The sequence below is a fragment of the Anomaloglossus baeobatrachus genome, chromosome 4, assembly GCF_048569485.1.
Source record: "Anomaloglossus baeobatrachus isolate aAnoBae1 chromosome 4, aAnoBae1.hap1, whole genome shotgun sequence".
In the NCBI taxonomy this organism is placed as follows: Eukaryota; Metazoa; Chordata; class Amphibia; order Anura; family Aromobatidae; genus Anomaloglossus; species Anomaloglossus baeobatrachus.
The window spans coordinates 220,900,426-220,924,298 of NC_134356.1; the positions used below are offsets into that span (position 1 = coordinate 220,900,426).

A 23,873-nucleotide genomic window follows, 5' to 3' on the forward strand; every position below is an offset into this window, starting at 1 on the left:
ATCAAAAGCTCCCTTCCCACCGTTTTTTACTACCCACAGCAGGGGGGGGGGCACACTGACTTCATCTTCGCGCTCTTTTAGTGCTAAGCCCCGCCTCCCCGCGGCGCGATAAGCCCCGCCCCCCCAGGAAAGCGTGCAAAGATCTCCATAGAGCTTAATCTTTTCTGAGGACAGGGCCATTGGCTGATTCTAGTGAGGTGCTTGCTTCACTTGTAGCTCTGCTGAGCATTGCTCCCCCTCCTGGCATACTCCTATTAGGAACATGCAAAATTCTTGAACATGCACCAAGAGTGCTAAGGCCCACATAGTCTATTATTCAGCCTGCACTACCTGCCACGCTGAGCTACCACGTAAACACAGCACTTCTCTCTGTGAGTCCTGTGCCCCTATAGCCCCCCAAGACCCCCCTGCCACCACCGCCGCCACAGTCAGCCCAGAGCCTAGGGCTCCCAGCCCACCGGAATGGGCACAGTTTCTGTCCCAATCCATGGAAAACTGTCACAGAACCTGGTTCTGGGTATGCAATGTCGTCCTCCACACCCTTCTGGGTCCCTGGACGGAACGCAGCCTGAGGATACCCCTATGGAGGATCCTTCTAAGGTAATCCGGGCACATGCTTCACCGATTGCAGGGATCAGGAAAAGAGCACACGGCCAGTGTCTCAAGCGGGCTCTCCCTCGGGAGCACACAGGGCAGGCTCTCCCACACGCTCCACGGCTTCTGAAGAGCTGGAGGAGGGAGAATGCTGTTTATAGCAAGAGGATTCCTTGGTTTCAACCTCCCCAGTTGATCAAACTGCAATAGACTCCCTTATAGCAGCAATCAACCAAACTCTGCATGTGGAGGATCCCCCATCCACTACCACTGACCATGCGGTCTCCTTTAAGAGGGCAAGGAAACCCCAAAAGGTTTTCGCTGATCACCCAGAGTTTCAGGATATCCTCACAAAGCAAAGGGAGAAGCCTGACAGGCGCTTCGGTAACTGAAAACTCATGGAGTCCCGGTACCCTTTTGCCTCACCTGCCCCTAAGGGCTGGGCCGATCCGCCCTCGGTCGACCCCCCGGTCTCCCGCCTTACCACAAAGACGCTCCTGTCTTTACCCAATGGTTCCTCCATCGAGGACCCGACAGACAGACAGGTGGAGCACCTCGCCCGCTCTGCTTTTGAGGCTGCGGGTTCCTCCCTCTCGCTCTCCTTTGCCGCTGTGTGGGTCGCAAAGGCGATCTCGGTCTGGGCAGAATCCCTTAACACTTCGCTTGAGGAATCCCAGTTCACTCATACCTTCACAGAGGTAACAGCTCAAATTGCCGCTGCGGCGGAGTACCTCATGCAGGCCTCCATGGACGCTGCTACCTGCGCAGCGTTTGCCGCCTCAAATACCATAGCCATCCGTAGAGCTCTCTGGCTCCGACAATGGCGAGCGGACTCTGCCTCCAAGAAGTCTCTCACGGGCCTTCCCTTTTTTCCAGACCGATTGTTTGGCGAACGTCTTGACAAGCTCATTTCTGACGCCACGGGAGGAAAGAGTACCTCCCTCCCCCAGCTGAAGTCCAGGACGTCCTTCACCAGACGTCCACAGTCCTCGTTCCGCTCCTTTCGGAACTCATTTGGTTGGTCGACATCCCGTGCTGTCTCCGCCACCAGACGCGGACTACGCAGGGACCGACCTTCTCAGCTCTCCCCGAAACCCACTTCGTCATGGCAGCCTAGACCGAAACAGTCCAGGACTGGGGAGACTCGGCCACGACGTTTTCCCCCCTCATGACTCCTTCGGCGCCCCGGAAGACACACTCATTGTAGGAGGTCGACTGCGGCTCTTTCATCACATCTGGGCTGCCGCCTCAGACGACAAATGGGTGCGAGACCTTGTGTCTTCCGGTTACCACATAGAATTTCGGACCCGACCCCCGAGTCGGTTCTTTCCCAAACCCCCCAAAGACTCGAAAACGACGCAAAGCTTTTTTTCTCAGCAATCCACTCGCTCCAAACAGCAGGAGTGATAATACCTGTCCCAGACGACGAGAAGTTCGGGGCGTTTTATTCCAACCTCTTTGTGGTCCCCAAAAAGCATGGGTCAGTTCGACCCATCCTGGACCTCAAACACCTAAACAAACATGTGCACCTACGGAGATTCAGAATGGAGTCCCTAAGGTCCATTATTGCATCCATGGTCGAAGGGGAATTTCTCGCCTCCATAGACATCAAGGACGCGTACCTATACGCACATACCCATCGCCCCAGATCACCAAAAGTTCCTCCGCTTCGCAATTCAGGACTCCCACTTTCAATTCGTAGCTCTACCCTTCGGCCTTGCCACCGCACCAAGGGTCTTCGCCAAAGTCATGGCGGCTGCCATGAGCGTCCTTCACGCCAGGGGAGTAGTCGTTCTCCCTTACTTGGATGACCTCCTCATCAAGGTCCCCTCCTTCCGCGACTGCTCAACCAGCGTACAGATCACTGTGGACACCCAATCCCGCTTAGGGTGGCTAGTGAATCTGGACAAATCATCCCTGATCCCATCACGATCCATCACCTTCCTTGGCATGTCCCTGGACACCCGTCTGGGCTTGATCCTTCTCCCTCAGGACAAGGCGATCGCTCTTCAACGAGCGGTATGCTGCCTTCTACGTCCTCCGTCTCGCTCCATTCGATTCACCATGAAAGTGCTCGGCAGGATGGTGGCAGCTATGGATGCAGTACCCTTTGCTCAACTGCACCTCCGCCCACTGCAGCTAGCCCTTCTAGCGGCCTGGGACAAGAGTCCCTTCTCCCTGGACAGACATCTTCACCTGACGCCTTCAGTCAGGTACGCACTCCGCTGGTTGCTTCGGTCCTCATCCCTATCGAAGGGGAGATCTTTTCTCCCAGTGAACTGACTGGTCCTGACCACGGACGCCAGCCTCCTAGGCTGGGGAGCAGTGTACCGGCACCACACTTCTCAAGTACGTTGGACGCTTCAGGAGTCTTTCCTACCCATAAACATCCTGGAACTCCGCACGATCTTCCTCGCGCTCAGAGCGTTCTGCCCTCTGCTAGCGGGTCGTCAGATTCGAGTCCAATCGGACAATGCGACAGCTGTAGCCTATATCAATCGGCAGGGGGGCACCCGCAGCAAAGCGGCTGATCTCGAGGCCCACAAGATCCTCAGCTGGGCCGAATCGTCGGGATCAGTGATATCAGCGGTACACATATCGGGGGTAGAGAACTGGGCAGCAGACTTTCTAAGTCGCCAAGGCCTGGCCGCCGGAGAATGGTCTCTCCACCCAGATGTGTTTCTACACATCTACACTCGCTGGGGCACACCAGACGTGGACCTAATGGCCTCAAGGTTGAATGCAAAGGTACCCGCGTTCATAGCCAGGTCACGCGACCCGCAGTCCATCGGTGCGGATGCTCTAGTCTGCTCCTGGCACCACTTCCGCCTGCCTTACATATTTCCACCTCTACCCCTGCTGCCGTGGGTAATCAGGAAGATCAAGGCAGAGGGAGTCCCGGTGATACTGATGGCACCGGACTGGCCCAGGAGCGCCTGGTACGCCGAATTAGTACAAATGCTCACAGACGCACCGTGGCGCCTTCCAGACATCCCAGACTTGCTGACCCAAGGGCCCATTTCCCATCAGAACTCCAGAGCCCTGAAGCTGACGGCATGGCCATTGAGACCTGGGTATTAACAAGAGCGGGATTCTCCCCCGCGGTTATTTCCACCATGATCAGCGCCCGAAAGCCTGCTTCATCCCGCATTTACCACCGTACGTGGAAAATCTTCCTTTCATGGTGCAGGGAAACTAACGTCCAGCCTATGCCTCTGGCCATCCCCAGAATTCTCGACTTTCTACAGTCTGGCTTGCAAGCGGGGTTGGCTCTCAGTTCCCTTAAAGGGCATGCGTTTCCCATCTAGTTCCCCCGTACAAACGGCCACTGGAACCATGGGACCTCAACCTCGTTCTGGACGGTCTCCAGAGGTCTCCCTTTGAACCCCTCAAGGAATCCTCCCTTACTCTTCTGTCCTAGAAGGTAACATTCCTGGTGGCAATTACGTCCATCAGACGGGTTTCGGAGCTAGCAGCACTCTCTTGCCGCAAGCCTTTTCTGATCTTTCACCAGGACAAGGTGGTTCTGCGCCCCCTTCCGGATTTCCTTCCAAAGGTTCTTACCCCGTTTCATTTGAACGAGGACATTGTTCTGCCTTCCTTTTCTCCACACCCGGTTCATAGGATGGAAAGGTCTCTGCATTCGTTAGACCTCGTCAGAGCTCTCAGATATTACATATCCAGGACAGCCCCCTTTAGGAAAACGGACTCTTTGTTCGTCATTCCTGAGGGGCCTAAGAAGGGACAGGCAGCTTCAAAGGCGACTCTGGCTCGCTGGATTCGCTCTGCGATCCAGGAAGTCTGCCGCTTGCAACTCAAGCCCATTCCTAGTGGGCTGCGGGCTCATTCCACGCGAGCAGTTGGCGCTTCGTGGGCCATTCGGCATCAGGCTTCAGTGGAACAGGTGTGTAAGGCTGCGACCTGGTCTAGCCTACATACGTTTTCAAAGCATTACAGAGTCCATACCCAGGTTTCAACTGAGGCAAATCTGGGTAGGAAAATTCTGCAAACGGCAGTAGAGCACCTCTCTCAGTAGGCGCTCCAGGCTGTCTGGGACTGGTTCCTAGTCCTTGGGTTATGTTGTCTTCTTTTATGTTTCCCACCCATGGACTGCTTTAGGACGTCCCATGGTCCTGTGTCCCCCAATGAGGCGTCAGAGAAAAACGGCTTTTTGTGTACTCACCGTAAAATCGTTTTCTCTTAGCCATCATTGGGGGACACAGCACCCACCCTGTTGCCCTGTTGGGCCTTGGTTCTCTCAGTACCTTATTTGGGTATGACTTTTTTTCTCATGTTCCTCTGTTGAGAAGTTTTTACTGGCTTTTTCTCCTACTGCTTGTGTACTAAAACTCAGACTGCCTGGCCCGACCAGGGGGTATATACTGCAGAGGAGGAGCTATGCTTTTGCATCTACTTAGTGTCCTCCCATGGATAGGCAGCATAACACCCATGGTCCTGTGTCCCCCAATGTAGGCTAAGAGAAAACGATTTTACGGTGAGTACACAAAAATCCGTTTTTTCTTCGGCGCTCTATTGGGAGACCCAGACGATTGGGTGTATAGCACTGCCTCCGGAGGCCACACAAAGCAATTACACTAAAAAGTGTAAGGCCCCTCCCCTTCTGGCTATACACCCCCAGTGGGATCACTGGCTCACCAGTTTTCTGCTTTGTGCGAAGGAGGTCAGACATCCACGCATAGCTCCACTGTTTGTAGTCAGCAGTAGCTGCTGGCTCTATCGGATGGAAGAAAAGAGGGCCCATATAGGGCCCCCAGCATGCTCCCTTCTCACCCGCGGTGGTGCTTGTAAGGTTGAGGTACCTATTGCTGGTACAGAGGCTGGAGCCCACATGCTGTTTTCCTTCCACATCCCCTGGAGGGCTCTGTGGAAGTGGGATCTTGCCGGCCCCCAAGCCCTGGGGCCGGGCTCCATCCACAGACCCATAGAACCTGCTGGATTGGGAGCGGGAGTGCCGTTCAGGGACAAGGCCCTGCAACTTTCAGGTACTCTGTGTCCCCGGCAGGCACGGACACTCTCAAGGCTTGCTGAGCGTTATAGTGCGCCGGGGACAGTAGCGCTGTACGCTGGGGGTTAGGTCACTGCAGCTTTGCTGAGTGACGTTATATGTTGGGAACTACTGCGCCGACCGCTCCTGGAGCGGCGGCGCAGCTGCGACTTGTGGTGCGCCGGGGGCTCTGCGCCGACCGCGCTTTTACGGCGGCGGCGCTTCTAACTTTAGCCCCCGGCTTCTGCGGCCTAGCGCCGCTTCGTTCCCGCCCCCACCCTGTCAATCAGGGTAGGGGAGAGACGCTGCTCAATGGCAGCGCCGAGGGCTGGAGCTTTATTTACATGCTCCAGCCCTCTCACTAGGCACAGGGGGAAGCAGACTTCCCGCTCTTCGTCGGTGTACGCCCAGGGCCCGCCCCCCCTCTCCACAAGGACGCCGGCAGCCATTACACATGCGATCTGGCTGGGGAAAGGCAGCAGGCTCTGGGAGACCCAGACTAGAGGGATTTCTGGCGACCACACACCGCGCCTAAGCGGGCGGTAAGCTGCACAGTAGTGCTGGCCCCACTAGTGCCTCAGTGATATATTAGTGTACTTCTTGCTTGGTACCATATATATATATATATATTTATATAGTGCACTGTAAGGTCGCTTCTTGGCTGGACACCCTGTACTGCTCTGAGGAGGCAGCAACATGTCATCCGCAAAACGCAAGGCTGCCAAGGCACGGGCTGTGTGCACTGTTTGTACTGCATGTGGGGCTGATCTACCGGCAGGCTCCAATGATTCACATTGTGTGCAATGTTCAGTCCCAGTGGCACTTCGTCAGCCAGAGCCTATTGTGGTGGTAGCCCAGGCAGAGACGCCTGTGAACCCTGCCCCGGTGACGGGGACAGACTTTGCAGTGTTTGCTGATAAAATGTCTGAGGCTATGACAAAAATCCTGGAGACCTTGCAGGCCAGGCCAGTTCCTCAGACCATGGACACTGCTGTGGCTATGCTCTCTGGTCCCCCTCAGTTGGAACTAATCCGTACTTCAAGGGGGTCTCAAGCATCACAAGCTGAAGTCTCTGACTCAGATGACAGTCCCAGGCAGCCTAAGCGAGCTCGCTGGGAAAGACCCTCGACGTCATCACACTGCTCAGGGTCTCAGCGAGAAGAGTCTCTCTGTGATGAGACTGAGGACGGTGATCAGGATTCTAATCCTGAGGCCCCTCTCAATCTGGATGCCCCTGATGGTGACGCCATGGTTAATGACCTTATATCGGCGATTAATAGACTGTTGGATATTTCTCCCCCAGCTCCTTCAGCAGAGGAGGCAGCTGCACAGCAGGAGAAGTTCCATTTCCTGTATCCCAAGCGTAAATTAAGTGCTTTTTTGGACCACTCTGACTTCAGAGAATCAATCCAGAAGCACGACGCTCATCCAGACAAGCGTTTCTCTAAACGTTCTAAGGATACCCGTTATCCTTTTCCCTCTGAAGTGGCCAAACGCTGGACCCAGTGCCCAAGGGTGGATCCCCCAATTTCCAAGCTTGCGGCTAGATCCATAGTCGCAGTAGAGGATGGCGCTTCACTTAAAGATGCCAACGACAGACAGATGGACCTTTGGTTAAAATCTGTCTATGAAGCTATCGGCGCGTCGTTTGCTCCAGCATTCGCGGCCGTGTGGGCACTACAAGCTATTTCAGCTGGTTTAGCACAGGTGGATGCTATCATGCATCCAGCAGTGCCACAGGTGGCGTCCCTAACTTCGCAAATGTCTGCGTTTGCGACCTATGCTATCAATGCTGTCCTAGAATCTACGAGCCGTACCTCTATGGCGGCCGCCAATTCTGTGGTTTTGCGCAGAGCCTTATGGTTAAAGGACTGGAAAGCAGATGCTGGTTCCAAAAAATGCTTAACCAGCTTGCCATTATCTAGAGACAGACTGTTTGGTGAGCCATTGGCTGAAATCATAAAACAGTCCAAGGGTAAGGACTCTTCCTTGCCACAGCCCAGAGCAAGTAAACCTCAACAGAAAAAGTGGCAGTCGAGGTTTCGGTCCTTTCGAGGCTCGGGCAAGCCCCAATTCTCCTCGTCCAAAGGGACTCAGAAAGGACAAGGGAGCTCAGATTCCTGGCGGGCTCACTCACGCCCCAGGAAAGCAAATGCAGGAACCGCTTCCAAGGCGGCTACCTCATGACTTTCGGCCTCCTCCCTCCGCATCCTCGGTCGGTGGCAGGCTCTCCCGCTTTTGCGACATTTGGCTGTCACAGGTCAAAGACCGGTGGGTAACAGACATTTTGTCTCGCGGGTACAGAATCGAGTTCAGTTCTCGGCCTCCACTTCGGTTCTTCAGAACCTCCCCACACCCCAACCGAGCAGATGCCCTGCTGCAGGCGGTGGACTCTCTAAGAGCAGAAGGAGTCGTGATCCCTGTCCCCCCTCTGGAACGGGGGCGAGGATTTTACTCCAATCTCTTTGTGGTTCCAAAAAAGGACGGCTCCTTCCGTCCTGTTCTGGACCTAAAACTGCTCAACAAGCATGTGAACGCCAGGCGGTTCCGGATGGAATCCCTCCGCTCAGTCATTGCCTCAATGTCCCAAGGAGATTTCCTAGCATCAATAGACATCAAAGATGCTTATCTCCACGTGCCGATTGCTACGGAGCACCAACGCTTTCTGCGCTTCGTGATAGGAGACGAACATCTTCAGTTCGTGGCTCTGCCATTTGGTCTGGCGACAGCCCCCCGGGTGTTCACCAAGATCATGGCAGCAGTGGTAGCAGTCTTGCACTCTCACGGACACTCTGTGATCCCTTACTTGGGCGATCTACTGGTCAAGGCACCCTCTCAGGAGGCATGCCAACTCAGCCTGAATTTTGCACTGGAGACTCTCCAGGCGTTCGGGTGGATCATCAACTTCCCAAAGTCAAATCTGTCACCGACCCAATCACTAACGTATCTTGGCATGGAGTTTCATACTCTCTCAGCGATAGTGAAGCTTCCGCTGAGCAAGCAGCGGTCACTACAGACAGGGGTGCAGGCTCTCCTTCAAAGTCAGTCGCACTCCTTAAGACGCCTCATGCACTTCCTCGGGAAGATGGTGGCGGCAATAGAGGCGGTTCCGTTTGCGCAGTTTCATCTGCGTCCACTTCAATGGGACATTCTCCGCCAATGGGACGGGAAGTCGACATCCCTGGACAGGAAAGTCTCCCTTTCCCAGACGGCCAAGGACTCTCTGCAGTGGTGGCTCCTTTCCACCTCATTATCACAGGGAAGATCCTTCCTACCACCGTCCTGGGCGGTGGTCACGACAGACGCGAGTCTGTCAGGGTGGGGAGCAGTGTTTCTCCACCACAGGGCTCAGGGTACGTGGACTCAGCAGGAGTCCAGCCTTCAGATCAATGTTCTGGAAATCAGAGCAGTGTTTCTTGCCCTACTAGCCTTCCAGCAGTGGCTGGAAGGGAAGCAGATCCGAATTCAATCGGACAACTCCACAGCGGTGGCATACATCAATCACCAAGGAGGGACTCGCAGTCGGCAAGCCTTCCAGGAAGTCCGGCGCATTATGATGTGGGTGGAAGCCACGGCCTCCACCATATCCGCAGTTCACATCCCCGGCGTAGAAAACTGGGAAGCAGACTTCCTCAGTCGCCAGGGCATGGACGCAGGGGAATGGTCCCTTCACCCGGACGTGTTTCAGGAAATCTGTCGCCGATGGGGAAGGCCGGACGTCGACCTAATGGCGTCCCGGCACAACAACAAGGTCCCAACCTTCATGGCACGGTCTCGCGATCAAAGAGCTCTAGCAGCAGACGCCCTAGTGCAAGATTGGTCGCAGTTCCGGCTCCCTTATGTGTTTCCACCTCTGGCACTCTTGCCCAGAGTGCTACGCAAGATCAGATCCGACTGCAGCCGCGTCATACTCGTCGCTCCAGACTTGCCGAGGAGGGCGTGGTATCCGGATCTGTGGCATCTCACGGTCGGCCAACCGTGGGCACTACCAGACCGACCAGACTTACTGTCCCAAGGGCCGTTTTTCCATCGGAATTCTGCGGCCCTCAACCTGACTGCGTGGCCATTGAGTCCTGGATCCTAGCGTCTTCAGGCTTATCCCAAGGGGTCGTTGCCACCATGAGACAGGCTAGGAAGCCCACGTCTGCTAAGATCTACCACAGAACGTGGAGGATATTCTTATCCTGGTGCTCTGCTCAGAGAGTGTCTCCCTGGCCATTTGCATTACCTACCCTTCTTTCTTTCCTGCAATCTGGGTTAGAAAAAGGTTTGTCGCTCGGCTCCCTTAAAGGACAAGTCTCGGCGCTATCCGTCTTTTTTCAGAAGCGTCTAGCACGACTTTCTAAGGTGCGCACGTTCCTACAGGGGGTTTGCCATATAGTTCCCCCGTACAAGCGGCCGTTAGATCCATGGGATCTGAACAGGGTACTAGTTGCCCTCCAGAAGCCGCCCTTCGAGCCTCTGAAGGAGGTTTCACTTTCTAGACTATCACAGAAAGTGGCTTTTCTGGTAGCGATCACATCTCTTCGGAGAGTGTCTGAGCTAGCAGCGCTGTCTTCCAAGGCTCCCTTCCTGGTCTTCCACCAGGACAAGGTAGTGCTGCGCCCCATTCAGGAGTTTCTCCCGAAGGTGGTATCCTCTTTTCATCTTAATCAGGATATCTTTTTGCCTTCGTTTTGTCCTCATGCAGTTCATCGGTATGAGAAGGATTTACATTTGTTAGATCTGGTGAGAGCACTCAGAATCTACATTTCCCGCACAGCGCCCCTGCGCCGTTCGGATGCTCTCTTTGTCCTTGTCGCTGGTAAGCGCAAAGGGTCGCAGGCTTCTAAGGCCACCCTGGCTCGATGGATCAAAGAACCAATTCTTGAAGCCTACCGTTCTGCGGGGCTTCAGGTTCCATCAGGGCTGAAGGCCCATTCTACCAGAGCCGTGGGTGCGTCCTGGGCATTGCGACACCAGGCTACGGCTCAACAGGTGTGCCAGGCAGCTACCTGGTCGAGTCTGCACACTTTCACCAAACATTATCAGGTGCATACCTATGCTTCGGCGGACGCCAGCCTAGGTAGAAGAGTCCTGCAGGCGGCAGTTGCCTCCCCGTAGGGGAGGGCTGTCTTTGCAGCTCTAACATGAGGTATTTCTTTACCCACCCAGGGACAGCTTTTGGACGTCCCAATCGTCTGGGTCTCCCAATAGAGCGCCGAAGAAGAAGGGAATTTTGTTACTTACCGTAAATTCCTTTTCTTCTAGCTCTTATTGGGAGACCCAGCACCCGCCCTGTTGTCCTTCGGGATTTTTGGTTTGTTTGCGGGTACACATGTTGTTCATGTTGAACGGTTTTCAGTTCTCCGATGTTACTCGGAGTGAATTTGTTTAAACCAGTTATTGGCTTTCCTCCTTCTTGCTTTTGCACTAAAACTGGTGAGCCAGTGATCCCACTGGGGGTGTATAGCCAGAAGAGGAGGGGCCTTACACTTTTTAGTGTAATTGCTTTGTGTGGCCTCCGGAGGCAGTGCTATACACCCAATCGTCTGGGTCTCCAATAAGAGCTAGAAGAAAAGGAATTTACGGTAAGTAACAAAATTCCCTTCTTTGCGCCATTTTCCATGACCTGTAGCGTTCTAATTTTTCGGGATATGGGGCTCAGTGATGGCTTATTTTTTTGTATCTCGAACTGACGTTTTTAGTGATAGTTTTGTGCAGATTCTACTTTTTAATCACCTTGCATTTTGTGCAAAATTTGCTACGATCACGTCATGGGGCTTCCTATGGCAGCGGGTAAGTGCGCGGTACCTGCTATGGCACTTTAAATCGCGCTGTCACATTTTGACAATGCGATCTATGGGGCTAACTGGCATGGGTGTATCGCAGATCCACCTGTGCCTGCGAGGCACACATGTCTGCTGTGCAAATCAGCAGACATGTACGGGGATCACCACCGGCTCACCGCAGCAGCCAGTGGTTATCACCCATTCATGATTTATCGTATAATTACATCCTTGGTCTTGAAGGGAATAATTTAAAACATTGCTGTGAGAAATGTTTTTTGCTTATCAAGTGCTAACAGATAGAATGTCTAATAAAGTAAATGTTTGAAATGAGTTATTCTTTGACTGTACGGGTCTAAGAACAACTATTAATTCCATCCATGGTAAACCTTTTATTTCTTCAGAAAGATTAAGAGCAGAGGATGGCTCTCCTATGGTGCTTAAACTAAAAGACTGGCCCCCTGGGGAGGATTTCAGAGACATGATGCCAACACGGTAAGGTGACATTCTTGTTAAAGGCGGGTTGTCCTTCATTTGGACAACTCTTTAAATACCCGAGTTGCCTCAGTAAAACGAGAAAAGCTTATACTCCCCTTCTGCACTTGTGATGTTCCAGCGATGTTGGCGCAGGGTCTCCTAGTGCTTACATGACAGGATATCATATGAGTGCTGCAGCCAACCAGTGGCTGCTAATCAACATTCTGTCTGAAGAAGTGATAAAGGCAGCATCTGCTGATCGGCTGTGGTGCTCACGTGCTGGATGGCCCCGGTGCGATAAGCTTTTTGGATTTTACTTGGATTGTTGCATTAAAGGAGGAGTTTTATTTTTCTATTGCCCAACATATAATTTTTGCTGATATGAAAACTATACTTTTAAGGTTTTTATCAAAAGTAGGGCTCTGTTCACATCACAATATGTTGTCATCTACTCCTGGAATGTAATTGGTGCTCTTGTGGTGCCCTGCCTATAGGAGCAGGGAGTGGCAGGCTCTCAAGGATACAGTGCAAGCTATTGGGAGCACGCTGCTCTCCATCTGCACTCCTGCCAGTCTCGGCAGATTGATGGTTACCTGCAGCTTCTTCCCTGCCTTTGACCCCGAGACATTCCATGCTGCATCCGCCTTTGCCTGCTCTATCCTAGTTCATTATGATTGCAGCGGATGTTACTGCCACTTAAGGGGTCACTGCCAACCCAAACCTGCCCCTGTCATTAGGCTTTTGTGTCCCTAGGAAGTCTCCAGTTCAGTGGCTGTTCTTATATAGACAGTTTGGTCACTTGAATTAGAGCTGGACGTGGTGTTCGAAGAGTGAGGGAAGGAGGAATGCTTCTCTGCACTCCTAGTCTTCTCCTCTTCACATAAGCATCCTCATGGGAGCATTGTGAGATCCAGTCATGTCAAACTAAGCAGTGTCGCATGTGCGAAATTAAGAAATAAGAGCCCACAGCTTAAGTAAGGGATGTCTTCAACCCCTACCCCACCTTTTCTGCTGCTGTGTGGGATCTGCACAACCTCTCTAATACCACCTTCAACCTTCAAGGGTCTGTGATGGGTACTGTTCAGAGGTGGTGGGGTCTGAGGCGATGTATCCCTTTGTATACCTCTCTAATGGGGGGATGCGTTACTGTTTTTCCATTACAGGAGTCCTTCCAATGCTTAATTCCAACAGGTTTTAAAAAATGTGAACAGGACCTTGCATATCGGTGGTCCCAAATAATTTTGCTGGTACGCCATATTTAGATTAATTCAACATCGCATGTTTTCACTTTTTTGTAGATTTGATGACTTGATGGACAATCTTCCTTTGCCTGAATATACAAAGCGAGATGGGAGGCTTAATTTGGCATCAAGATTACCCAGTTACTTTGTGCGGCCAGATCTTGGTCCAAAAATGTATAACGCCTATGGTATGTTATCCAAATATCAAAAGTGACATTTTACTATGCATTATGTATTAGGGAAAGTTGACATCCCGTTGTAATTCATTAGAGGTCTTCAGACTTCTTACTGTGAAAGAAGAGCCAGCACAATCTGAGAAAGGCATGCATCATATAAAAGTGCAAATTCACGGTTTATTCTAACTTTGCTATAGTACAAAATGAGATTTTTAGCAAATAATTGATCAATTCTTTGAGCCACCCCTGCCATTTTGCTGGCTCCCTTTTCCGACTTCTTACTGTGCTGTCTTAGCAAGAGATTTCCTGACTGCATGCTTTTTTAAGGTATGATGATATTCTCTTGTGAGGGGACACATGTAGAGAGGTGATAGATTGGTTTAGCCTTACAACAGAAGACAATCTGGCATATGAGAACCAGTACATTAGTTTAGTGCTAGATTCTCAATTCTCCGTAAAGGGTTTTTGATGGGAGCTGCACCTGACAAAGGTTAAGAGCTTCTAACAGCGTTCCTGAAGAATCTTAGCGCAGTTCCCACAGGCTATGATCTCCACTTCACTAATATTCTTAGATTCGTGTCCTGCAACGTTCTTCTTCAAATTCCATGAAAGATTTTTTTTTGTGGAGTTCAAGTGCGATGTATTTTCCTGGCCTCCTTCTGAAACCAAACCTGTGTGGACTGTGAAAAAGCTGAAAGTTCTTTTTCAGGTCACCACTAAAAAAAATGTTAGTGTGCACATATATGAAAGCATCACTACTTCCATGTGGGGGTACAATAATTTGTTTAATGAATTTGAATTAATTTTTTAATTTTTGCATTTTTGACCAATCAGCGCCTGGCGTCTATCTACCCGCCTTCGGACATTTGAGAAGGATGTACGCGCTTTGCTGACTTCCTGCTCAAAGGTGGGGTGAAGTGAGCCGGCACTGATTGGTCACGGGGCTCGCGTTTCATAACAATGTCATATGAGCCCTGGGAACGCAACTTCAGACATCACTGGAACCATGGCTGCATCGGAGATGAGTATAGGTTTTTCTTTTTTATGGGGGCTAACAAGGGGAATGAGTAGGGATTGTCCAATTAGTGGACAACTCCTTTTAAACTTGAGATATTTTGCAGAGATTTCTACAGCAAAAAATCAGTCCCATACACGTGAATTGGTTTATTTCTGCTGCATGTGAATGGCTTTCACCAAACCTTATTCAGATGTATAGGACATTTCTAAGAAATTCTGCATCTAATGTGTGACATGCAACATTTCTTAACATCTGGAGCTCCAAAATTCTCCAGGTCGTATTCCCAGTCCATGCTTGGGCTTTCTATCATACAAACGGGCCATGACTGCAAAAAAAACACTGACATAAATGAATCATCACTAGAAAATGTGGAAATTTCATGAATGCATGCCGCTGAATAAATGATTTGTATTTAGGTCATATAATACTGACAGTTTTCTTGTTTTAATTAAGGCTTAATTACTGCTGAAGATAGACGAGTTGGCACAACAAACCTGCATTTGGACGTGTCTGATGCAGTTAATGTCATGGTGTATGTAGGCATTCCATTAGGAGAGAGTGCTCATGATGAAGGTAATCACATCAGTAAATGTCCCAAAGACATTATGGCATATTTATTATTAGTGTCTGAGTCTTAGTGTAAACTTTGCCTAGACAGTTTTAAAGGGATTCTGTCAGTAAAATCAACCTCCCTAAGCCATGTTTATGAACCTACAGGTCATAGGAAGCTGAATAAAATGATAACTTGATATCTGCGATATGATTTTTCTTGAATGCAAGGGAGCTGTTAAGATCTGTGGGCTGAAAACAGATTTGTATGAGAATCTACCTCCAGAGTTTGTTTGTTGAAGGGAACATTACCATGTGAGACATGTAATGACTGACATTTTGCTCTCATAATCACATCCATCTCTGCAGTGAGATCAGAACTAACACAGAAAAGCAGACGTGAACTGTGTTTCATTGCAAAAACATTTACAGTTGTGCTCACTGGATTGTCAGCTCTGCTGTGCTGTCACTTGCATCCACACAGGCTGTGAGACAAAAGCTAAAGCACTGAGAGAGGAAGACTACAATTGTGTTTGTTATGAAACAAAGTGCAACTCTGCTGTACTGTGTTGGTTATTATCAGGCACAGCTCTGAAGCAGTGCTGCCAGCACTGAGAAGACAACTGTAGATGCAAATGTTTTTAATGAGACTGCTCTAGAGTGGTCGGTTGGCTGCAGAGCGTTAGGCCTGCTGTAGCGAGTTAGGCCTGCTGTAGCGAGTTAGGCCTGCTGTAGCGAGTTAGGCCTGCTGTAGCGAGTTAGGCCTGCTGTAGCGAGTTAGGCCTGCTGTAGCGAGTTAGGCCTGCTGTAGCGAATTAGGCCTGCTGTAGCGGGTTAGACCTGCTGTAGCGGGTTAGGCCTGCTGTAGCGGGTTAGGCCTGCTGTAGCGGGTTAGGCCTGCTGCAGAGCGTTAGGCTTGCTGGAGCGGGTTAGGCCTGCTGTAGAGGGCTAGGCCTGCTGTAGAGGGCTAGGCCTGCTGTAGAGGGCTAGGCCTGCTGTAGAGGGTTAGGCCTGCTGTAGAGGGTTAGGCCTGCAGTAGAGGGTTAGGCCTGCAGTAGAGGGTTAGGCCTGCAGTAGAGGGTTAGGCCTGCAGTAGAGGGTTAGGCCTGCAGTAGAGGGTTAGGCCTGCAGTAGAGGGTTAGGCCTGCAGTAGAGGGTTAGGCCTGCAGTAGAGGGTTAGGCCTGCTGTAGAGGGTTAGGCCTGCTGTAAAGGGTTAGGCCTGCAGTAGAGGGTTAGGCCTGCAGTAGAGGGTTAGGCCTGCAGTAGAGGGTTAGGCCTGCAGTAGAGGGTTAGGCCTGCAGTAGAGGGTTAGGCCTGCAGTAGAGGGTTAGGCCTGCTGTAGAGGGTTAGGCCTGCAGTAGAGGGTTAGGCCTGCAGTAGAGGGTTAGGCCTGCAGTAGAGGGTTAGGCCTGCAGTAGAGGGTTAGGCCTGCAGTAGAGGGTTAGGCCTGCTGTAGAGGGTGTGCATTGCTGTAGTGGGTTAGGCCTGCAGTAGAGGGTTAGGCCTGCTGTAGAGGGTTAGGCCTGCAGTAGAGGGTTAGGCCTGCAGTAGAGGGTTAGGCCTGCTGTAGAGGGTTAGGCCTGCAGTAGAGGGTTAGGCCTGCAGTAGAGGGTTAGGCCTGCAGTAGAGGGTTAGGCCTGCTGTAGAGGGTTAGGCCTGCTGTAGAGGGTTAGGCCTGCTGTAGAGGGTTAGGCCTGCAGTAGAGGGTTAGGCCTGCAGTAGAGGGTTAGGCCTGCAGTAGAGGGTTAGTCCTGCAGTAGAGGGTTAGGCCTGCAGTAGAGGGTTAGGCCTGCAGTAGAGGGTTAGGCCTGCTGTAGAGGGATAGGCCTGCTGTAGAGGGCTAGGCCTGCTGTAGAGGGCTAGGCCTGCAGTAGAGGGCTAGGCCTGCAGTAGAGGGTTAGGCCTGCAGTAGAGGGTTAGGCCTGCAGTAGAGGGTTAGGCCTGCTGTAGAGGGTGTGCATTGCTGTAGTGGGTTAGGCCTGCTTTCAAGCTTTATATATACCGTACATAAATTTGCAGCTAACGCATACATTATATCTGCTATGTTTCTTTGTAGCATAGAATTAGGATGCCTCAATAAGGGCTCTTATTTATTGGGTAGCTACAAGAGTAGGCACCCTTCAACTTATTATTCCAAGATCTATTGATGAAAATTAACTTTGTTCATTGGAAAGTACAATCTATGACGTAAAGCATGCCATTGTTTATCAATTATACGTGCTGTGGAGTCATAATTTGTTCCACCACAATTCCACCCATATTGTAATGCATATAAATGTTCCAACTTAGGCCGGGGTCACACAAATGTTTTACACCAGATATTTGACAAACACTTCGGTGAATTAGGACCTAACAGCATTTTATAGATCATGTCTAAAATGTACAAATCTATCACTTATTACAAGATTGGGCTAATATAATGCAACTTTCAGAGGTACTCAGGACTATTGAGGAAGGCGATGCTGATGAAGTGACAAAAAAACGAATTCATGAGGGAAAAGAAAAGCCTGGAGCACTGTGGCACATCTACGCTGCCAAGGATGCAGAGAAGATCCGGGAGCTTCTTAGAAAGGTACAGTTTTGGTATCCAACTATGGCAGTCACTTATAAGACAAGAAAGTTCATTACTCATTGCTGTGTTACATGTTGTAGGTTGGCGATGAACAGGGGCAAGAAAATCCAGCAGATCATGATCCAATACATGATCAAAGCTGGTATTTGGATCAGGAGTTACGTAAGCGTCTCTATGATGAATATGGAGTGCAAGGCTGGGCAATTGTCCAATTCCTGGGAGACGCTGTCTTCATTCCTGCTGGAGCACCACATCAGGTACAACATCATCCAGTTATGCTTTTCTGTGTTATACCATGATGCGTCAAAACTGCACATGGCCAACATGTACATATTAATGCTTGGCATAAAACTCAAAAGACCTTAGGCATAAGAAAAGCCTCACAACATGAGTATATTAATCCCAACTTAACAAGATTATTATGGCATTGAAGTAAACATAGTATCAAATTTACTCAAACAAGATTTATTAAAAGCATAATGCCATACATTCTTATATGGGGGCAAAATAGAATATACCATACCCTTTATAAGCGTGTATTGGCTACAAAAAACAATACTGCACACTGTGCACTTATCAGGGGCAGAATTCTATATAGTGCAGAAGTGTGACAACCCCTGAAGAAGAAGGAGGGCGAAACAAGCGTTGGGATGACGAGGGCACGCAGAATTCTGGCCCACATAGAAGTTTGCTTGCTTGGCACTTTCCTAGTAATATTTAGTCACACTTCTGGCCTTGATAAGTGCACAGTGTCAGTATTGTTATATGTAGCTAATGCACGCTTATAAAGGGTATGGTATATGTTATTGTGTCCCCTTATAAGAATTTCTGGCACTATGCTTTTAATACATCTTTTTTTAATAAATTTTATACTATAAGATAGCTGCCTGACAGGTCCTCGAGTAGAGATACAGTATATCCCAAAAGTGAGTACACCCCTCACATTTTTGTAAATATTTTATTATATCTTTTCATGGGACACCACAGAAGATATGACACCGATACAATGTAAAGTAGTCAGTGTACAGCTGGTATAACAGTGTAAATTTGGTGTGTCCTCTAAATAACGCCACACACAGCCATTAATGTCTAAACTGCTGGCAACAAAAGTGAGTACACCCCCCATCTGATAACACGCAGTTATTTAAGGTTTTTTTTTCCTGCGAAAGCTGTGGTTCTCATAGGTAGGACTTGTATCTGCTATGCATTTATGACATGTCTCAACTTCAGTGCCCATTTACGCGAATGAGAAACACATTTGACACCCATTCACCCATCGGAGGCCAATTCGCATACCACCAAGGACCGCATCTGCAAGGAGTTTGTACGTCGTCCTTGTGGGTTTCCAGTTTCATTTCACACCCAAAGATACACTGATGTGGAATTTAAGTCTGGGAGCCCCAATGGGGCAGTGATGACAGTGTCTGTAACGAGCTGTGGAATATGATGGCGCTATAAAAGCAAGCAAAATAAATAACTTAAAAAATAGCCAGCACTCCACTTGCTTCAAGAACAAAAATTGCTATTCAGTATGACATATTTTTTTGTTGCTTCGTACAAACAGCATAAAATAACATAATGTATGAAAAAATTGCAACAAAAAAAACCCATACTAAGCCAACACGTTTCTGACCTTACTAGTTCTCTGTCTGGCTTAGGCTATGGACCTCAAAGGTCAGACACGTGTTGCCTTAGTATGGTTTTTTTGGTTGCAGTTTTTTCATACATTATATTGTATGCTATATGTACGGAGCGACACAGAAATATGTTTTCTCTGACGCTTCATTGGGGGACACATGACTATGGATAGGCAGCAATAACACCCATGGTCCTGTGTCCCCCAATGATGGCTAAGAGAAAACGATTTTATGGTGAGTACAGAAAAATCCGTTTTTCTCTGACGCCTCATTGGGGGACACAGGACCATGGGTGTTATTGCTGCCTATCCATAGTCCTGTGTCCCCCAATGATGGCTAAGAGAAAACGATTTTATGGTGAGTACAGAAAAATCCGTTTTTCTCTGACGCCTCATTGGGGGACACGGGACCATGGGTGTTATTGCTGCCTATCCATAGTCCTGTGTCCCCCAATGATGGCTAAGAGAAAACGATTTTACGGTGAGTACACAAAAATCCGTTTTTTACCCCTATTGAATAAAGCGAGTAGAGGGCTGGCTATCTTTTTGAATTTCATCTGTGCCTTGGAATGAAATTGACATGCACTTGGCAGGTGAGCGGATGTGACTTTCCTATCCCAATATAAGTAACTTGTCCGCTGTAGATGTTCTTGCCTTTTTACTGTATACACTATTTCATACCATTGCATCCTGTGAAAAGAGCCTAGATGACCACATGCCACAGTTTTACAAACTGTAGATCTTGAGCAAGGTTGCTTGATCGTGTTGAGTCCATACACATTGAGGTAGCAATTTTACATCATGTTTTTTTTCTTTTGGCTGCAGGTCCACAACTTGTACAGTTGTATAAAAGTAGCGGAAGATTTTGTCTCTCCAGAACATGTGAAGCATTGCTTCCGCCTGACGCAGGAATTTAGGCACTTGTCAAACACGCACACAAACCATGAGGACAAACTACAGGTATAGTAACAGTGATTGAGAAATAATTATTTACAATACCTTAATTACCAGTTGTGTATAAGAAAAGTTACTATATTTTCTGAACGTTTTAAAATCTCAAATGCTAAAACAGTTGTTTACCCTTCATATTTTGTTGTATAGGAACATACGCATATAAAGATTGAGATTATGGACACTTTTGCACAATTATTTTCTTTAAACTAGGCAAAATTCTAAATAGCCTAAAAAATTCCTACCATTTTGCTGTTGTAGGGACTAAACAACTCCTTAACATAGCTGGTTGTCCAGCTGCTTCTAACAAAGATCCAACACACTGCTCCTGGATGTGACCACTTTCTATGCCCTCCCCATCTTTTCTGTGTTAAGCAACAAGTTCAAGCTTTAAATCCATAATCTATGTAGTTTTTTTTTCCCCCACATTGAATTTTTACCTGTTTTAGTCTTTTCATATCGCACCTTTTCACAGGCCAGTGGTCTGCAAAAAACAGAGGCTTGTTCATGTTTGGTCCGATTTTCTAACCAAACTCGCCAATCATGTGAATGGTTCTGTAACTACAATGGAAAGCACAACACTCCATTTGTGTTGAATCTATGTGCTGTCCATTTATCTCTGACTAGTGCTAGGGATTCTGGAAAACCTCCCATTATTTTATTACCTCGCATCAGAGCAAGGATGACACACAGAGTAAAAATGGTACATGACTCAAAAATGGATGAAAATTATATCTAGCATAATGATGAAAAGTAGTACTTTTACTGCATCCCAGATTAAATAAAAGGAGGAATTCAGCCTTACAGGTGATGGCGAGGAAGAGGGAAGTACATGGCAGATCAGAGAATGGAGAGGAAGGAAAGCATCCAAGTTTTCAGGGAGGGCAGAGTGCACAAACTAATTATATATATATATATATATATATATATATATATATATAAAAGAATATTTATATTTCTTTGTCGCTCCATTGGGAGACCCAGACAATTGGGTGTATAGCTACTGCCTCCGGAGGCCACACAAAGTATTACACTCAAAAGTGTAAGGCCCCTCCCCTTCTGGCTATACACCCCCAGTGGGATCACTGGCTCACCAGTTTTGTGCTTTGTGCGAAGGAGGTCAGACATCCACGCATAGCTCCACTGTTTAGTCAGCAGTAGCTGCTGACTATATCGGATGGAAGAAAAGAGGGCCCATACTAAAGGGCCCCCAGCATGCTCCCTTCTCACCCCACTCTTGTCGGGTGTTTGTTAAGGTTGAGGTACCCATTGCGGGTACGGAGGCTGGAGCCCACATGCTGTTTTCCTTCCCCATCCCCCTGAGGGCTCTGGTGAAGTGGGATCATATCGGTCTCCAGGCACTGAGGCCGTGCTCCATCCACAGCTCCTGGGAATCTGCTGGACATGGAGCGGAGTATCCTCAGGGACATGGCCCTGCTACGTTAAGGTACTCTGTGTCCCTATGGGGACCGCGCACGGACACACGGCAGCATTGCTGGGTGTGTTAGTGCGCCAGGGACGGCGGCGCTGCCCGCACTAATGCCATCGCACACGACAGCTTGCTGGGTGTGTTAGTGTATTAGGGGACTACCGCGCTAACCGCCGTTGCCATTTTTATTTCGGGCGCGGCTGGGACTTGTGGTGCGCCGGGGACTTCCGCGCCGACCAAGGCTTATATGCCGGCCGCGCTTATCAACTCGAGTCCCCGGCTTGCGCGGCCTAGTCTCACTTCGTTTCCGCCCACAGACCTGCCAGTCAGGGTAGGGGCGTGACGCTGCACAGCACGGCAGCGCTGGGAGCTGGAGTATGCTTTGCATACTCCACCCCTCTCACTGGATGCACGGTGAAACCGGCAGCGCTGAGAGCTGGAGTATGCTTTGCATACTCCACCCCTCTCACTGTGTACACTGTGAAGCCGGATTCCCGCACTTTCCCAGGCACGCCCACGGCTTCCTCCTCTACACAGGACGCCGGCAGCCATTCTTGTCAGTGTTTTCTGTAGCGACAGAAGAGACAAGTTTAGGAATCCCTGGCAGGGATTCGGATAGTCACACAACCGCTGTGACCAGGCGTTAAGCAGCACCTGTGGGGCTGACTCCACTAGTGCCGAAGTGCACATATACATATATGCTTATTCACTATGCATTGCACTGTTTAGCTGCATTTTTGTATATACCCTCTTTGATTGTGCGGAGGACATAACAGCATATTGTCTGTGTAAAACAGAGGTGCAGAAGCACATGTTTTCTATGCAGCCGGTGCAGCATGTACGGCTATATGGCCGGCAGTGTACATAGGTATTTACTGACAGATTTTCTGAGACTATGGCTATGAGACTAGAAGCCTTGCAGTCCAGACAAGTCTCTCAAATCCATGGCCACTGTTCATCATTATCCATGGTCCCCCTCAGTGGGAACAACTTTGAGCTCCGAGGGGTCATGTGCTTCCCAGAGTGACGGCTCTGACACGGACGACAGTCCCAGATAGTCTGAGAGGCTCACTATGAGCGGCCATCGACTTCATCACACTAGTCAGGGTCCCAGCAAGCGGACTCTCTGTGTGATGTGGCGGAGGTAGCTGCTCAAGATCTAATCCTGAGACCGCTCTCAATCTGGATACACCTGATGGTGACGCCATAGTCAATAATCTCATAGCGTCCATCAATAGAATGTTAGTTATTTCTCCCCCAGCTCCTCCAGTGGAAGAGTCAGCTTCATAGCAGGAGAAATTCCATTCACGTATCCCAAGCGTAAATTAAATACTTTCCTTGACCACCCTGACTTTACACAGGCAGTCCAGGAACACCACGCTTATTCAGTTAAGCGCTTCTCCAAACGGCTGAGGATACACGTTATCCCTACCCCCTGACGTGGGCAATGGCTGGACCCAGTGTCCCAAGGGGCATCCTCCAATCTCCAGCTTGCAGCTAGATCCATAGTTGCAGTGGAAGATGGGGCTGCACTTAAAGATGCCACTGACAGACAGAGGGATCTCTGGTCGAAATCCATCTATGAGGCTATCGGCGCGCTGTTAGCTCCAGCATTCGCAGCCGTAGAGGCACCCCAAGCTACTTCAGCTTGTCTTACACAGATGGACACGGTCACACGTACATCTGTTCCGCAAGTGTCATCCTTAACCGCCCAAATGTCTGCATTTGCGTCTTATGCGATTAATGCTGTCCTGGACTCTACGACCCGTACGGCAGTGGCGTCCGCTCACTCCGTGGTTTTACGCAGGGCCTGGGTGTTAACTGAATGGAAGGCAGATTCTGCTTCCAAAAAAGGGCTTAACCAGTTTGCCTTGTTCTGCTGACCGACTGTTTAGTGTGCGTGAGATGTAATCATTAAACAGTTCAAGAGTAAGGATTCTTCCTTACCTCAGCCCAGACAAAACAAACCCCAACATACCAAGGGACAGTCGGGGTTTTCGGTCTTTTCAAGGCTCGGGCAGGTCCCATTTCTCCTCGTCCAAAGAGGACTCAAAAGGATCAGAGGAGCTCAGTTTCTTGGCGGGCTCAGTCACGCCCAAAAAAGACAGCCTGAAAACCCACTTCCAAGAGGCTTCCTCATGACTTGCGGCCTCCTCTCTCCGCATCCTCGGTCGGTAGCAGGCTCTCCCGCCTTGGCGATATTTCGCTGTCACAGGTCAAAGACCGTTGGGTGAGAGACATTCTGTCTCACGGGTACAGGATAGAGTTCAGTTCTCGTCCTCCAACTCAATTCTTCAGAACTTCTCCACCTCCCGACCGAGCCGATGCTCTTCTGCAGGCGGTGGGCACTCTAAAGGCACAACGAGTGGTGACCCCCGTTCCTCTTCAGGAACAAGGTCACGGTTTTTACTCCGAATTATTTGCGATGCCAAGAAAGGACGAGTATTTCCGTCCCG

At 49.7% G+C, this 23,873-nt stretch overlaps 1 protein-coding gene across 1 annotated transcript in view; it reads left to right on the plus strand.

Annotated features, from left to right (window-relative positions):
- KDM3B (lysine demethylase 3B) overlaps nt 1–23,873 on the plus strand; it is a 158,605-nt gene that overhangs the window by 128,943 nt on the left and 5,789 nt on the right. The window contains exons 18-23 of the mRNA XM_075344677.1: nt 11,772–11,862; nt 13,143–13,273; nt 14,733–14,852; nt 17,262–17,401; nt 17,482–17,658; nt 19,863–19,997. Of these exons, the coding sequence (XP_075200792.1) occupies nt 11,772–11,862; nt 13,143–13,273; nt 14,733–14,852; nt 17,262–17,401; nt 17,482–17,658; nt 19,863–19,997 (794 nt within the window). The remainder of the gene's footprint in view (nt 1–11,771; nt 11,863–13,142; nt 13,274–14,732; nt 14,853–17,261; nt 17,402–17,481; nt 17,659–19,862; nt 19,998–23,873) is intronic.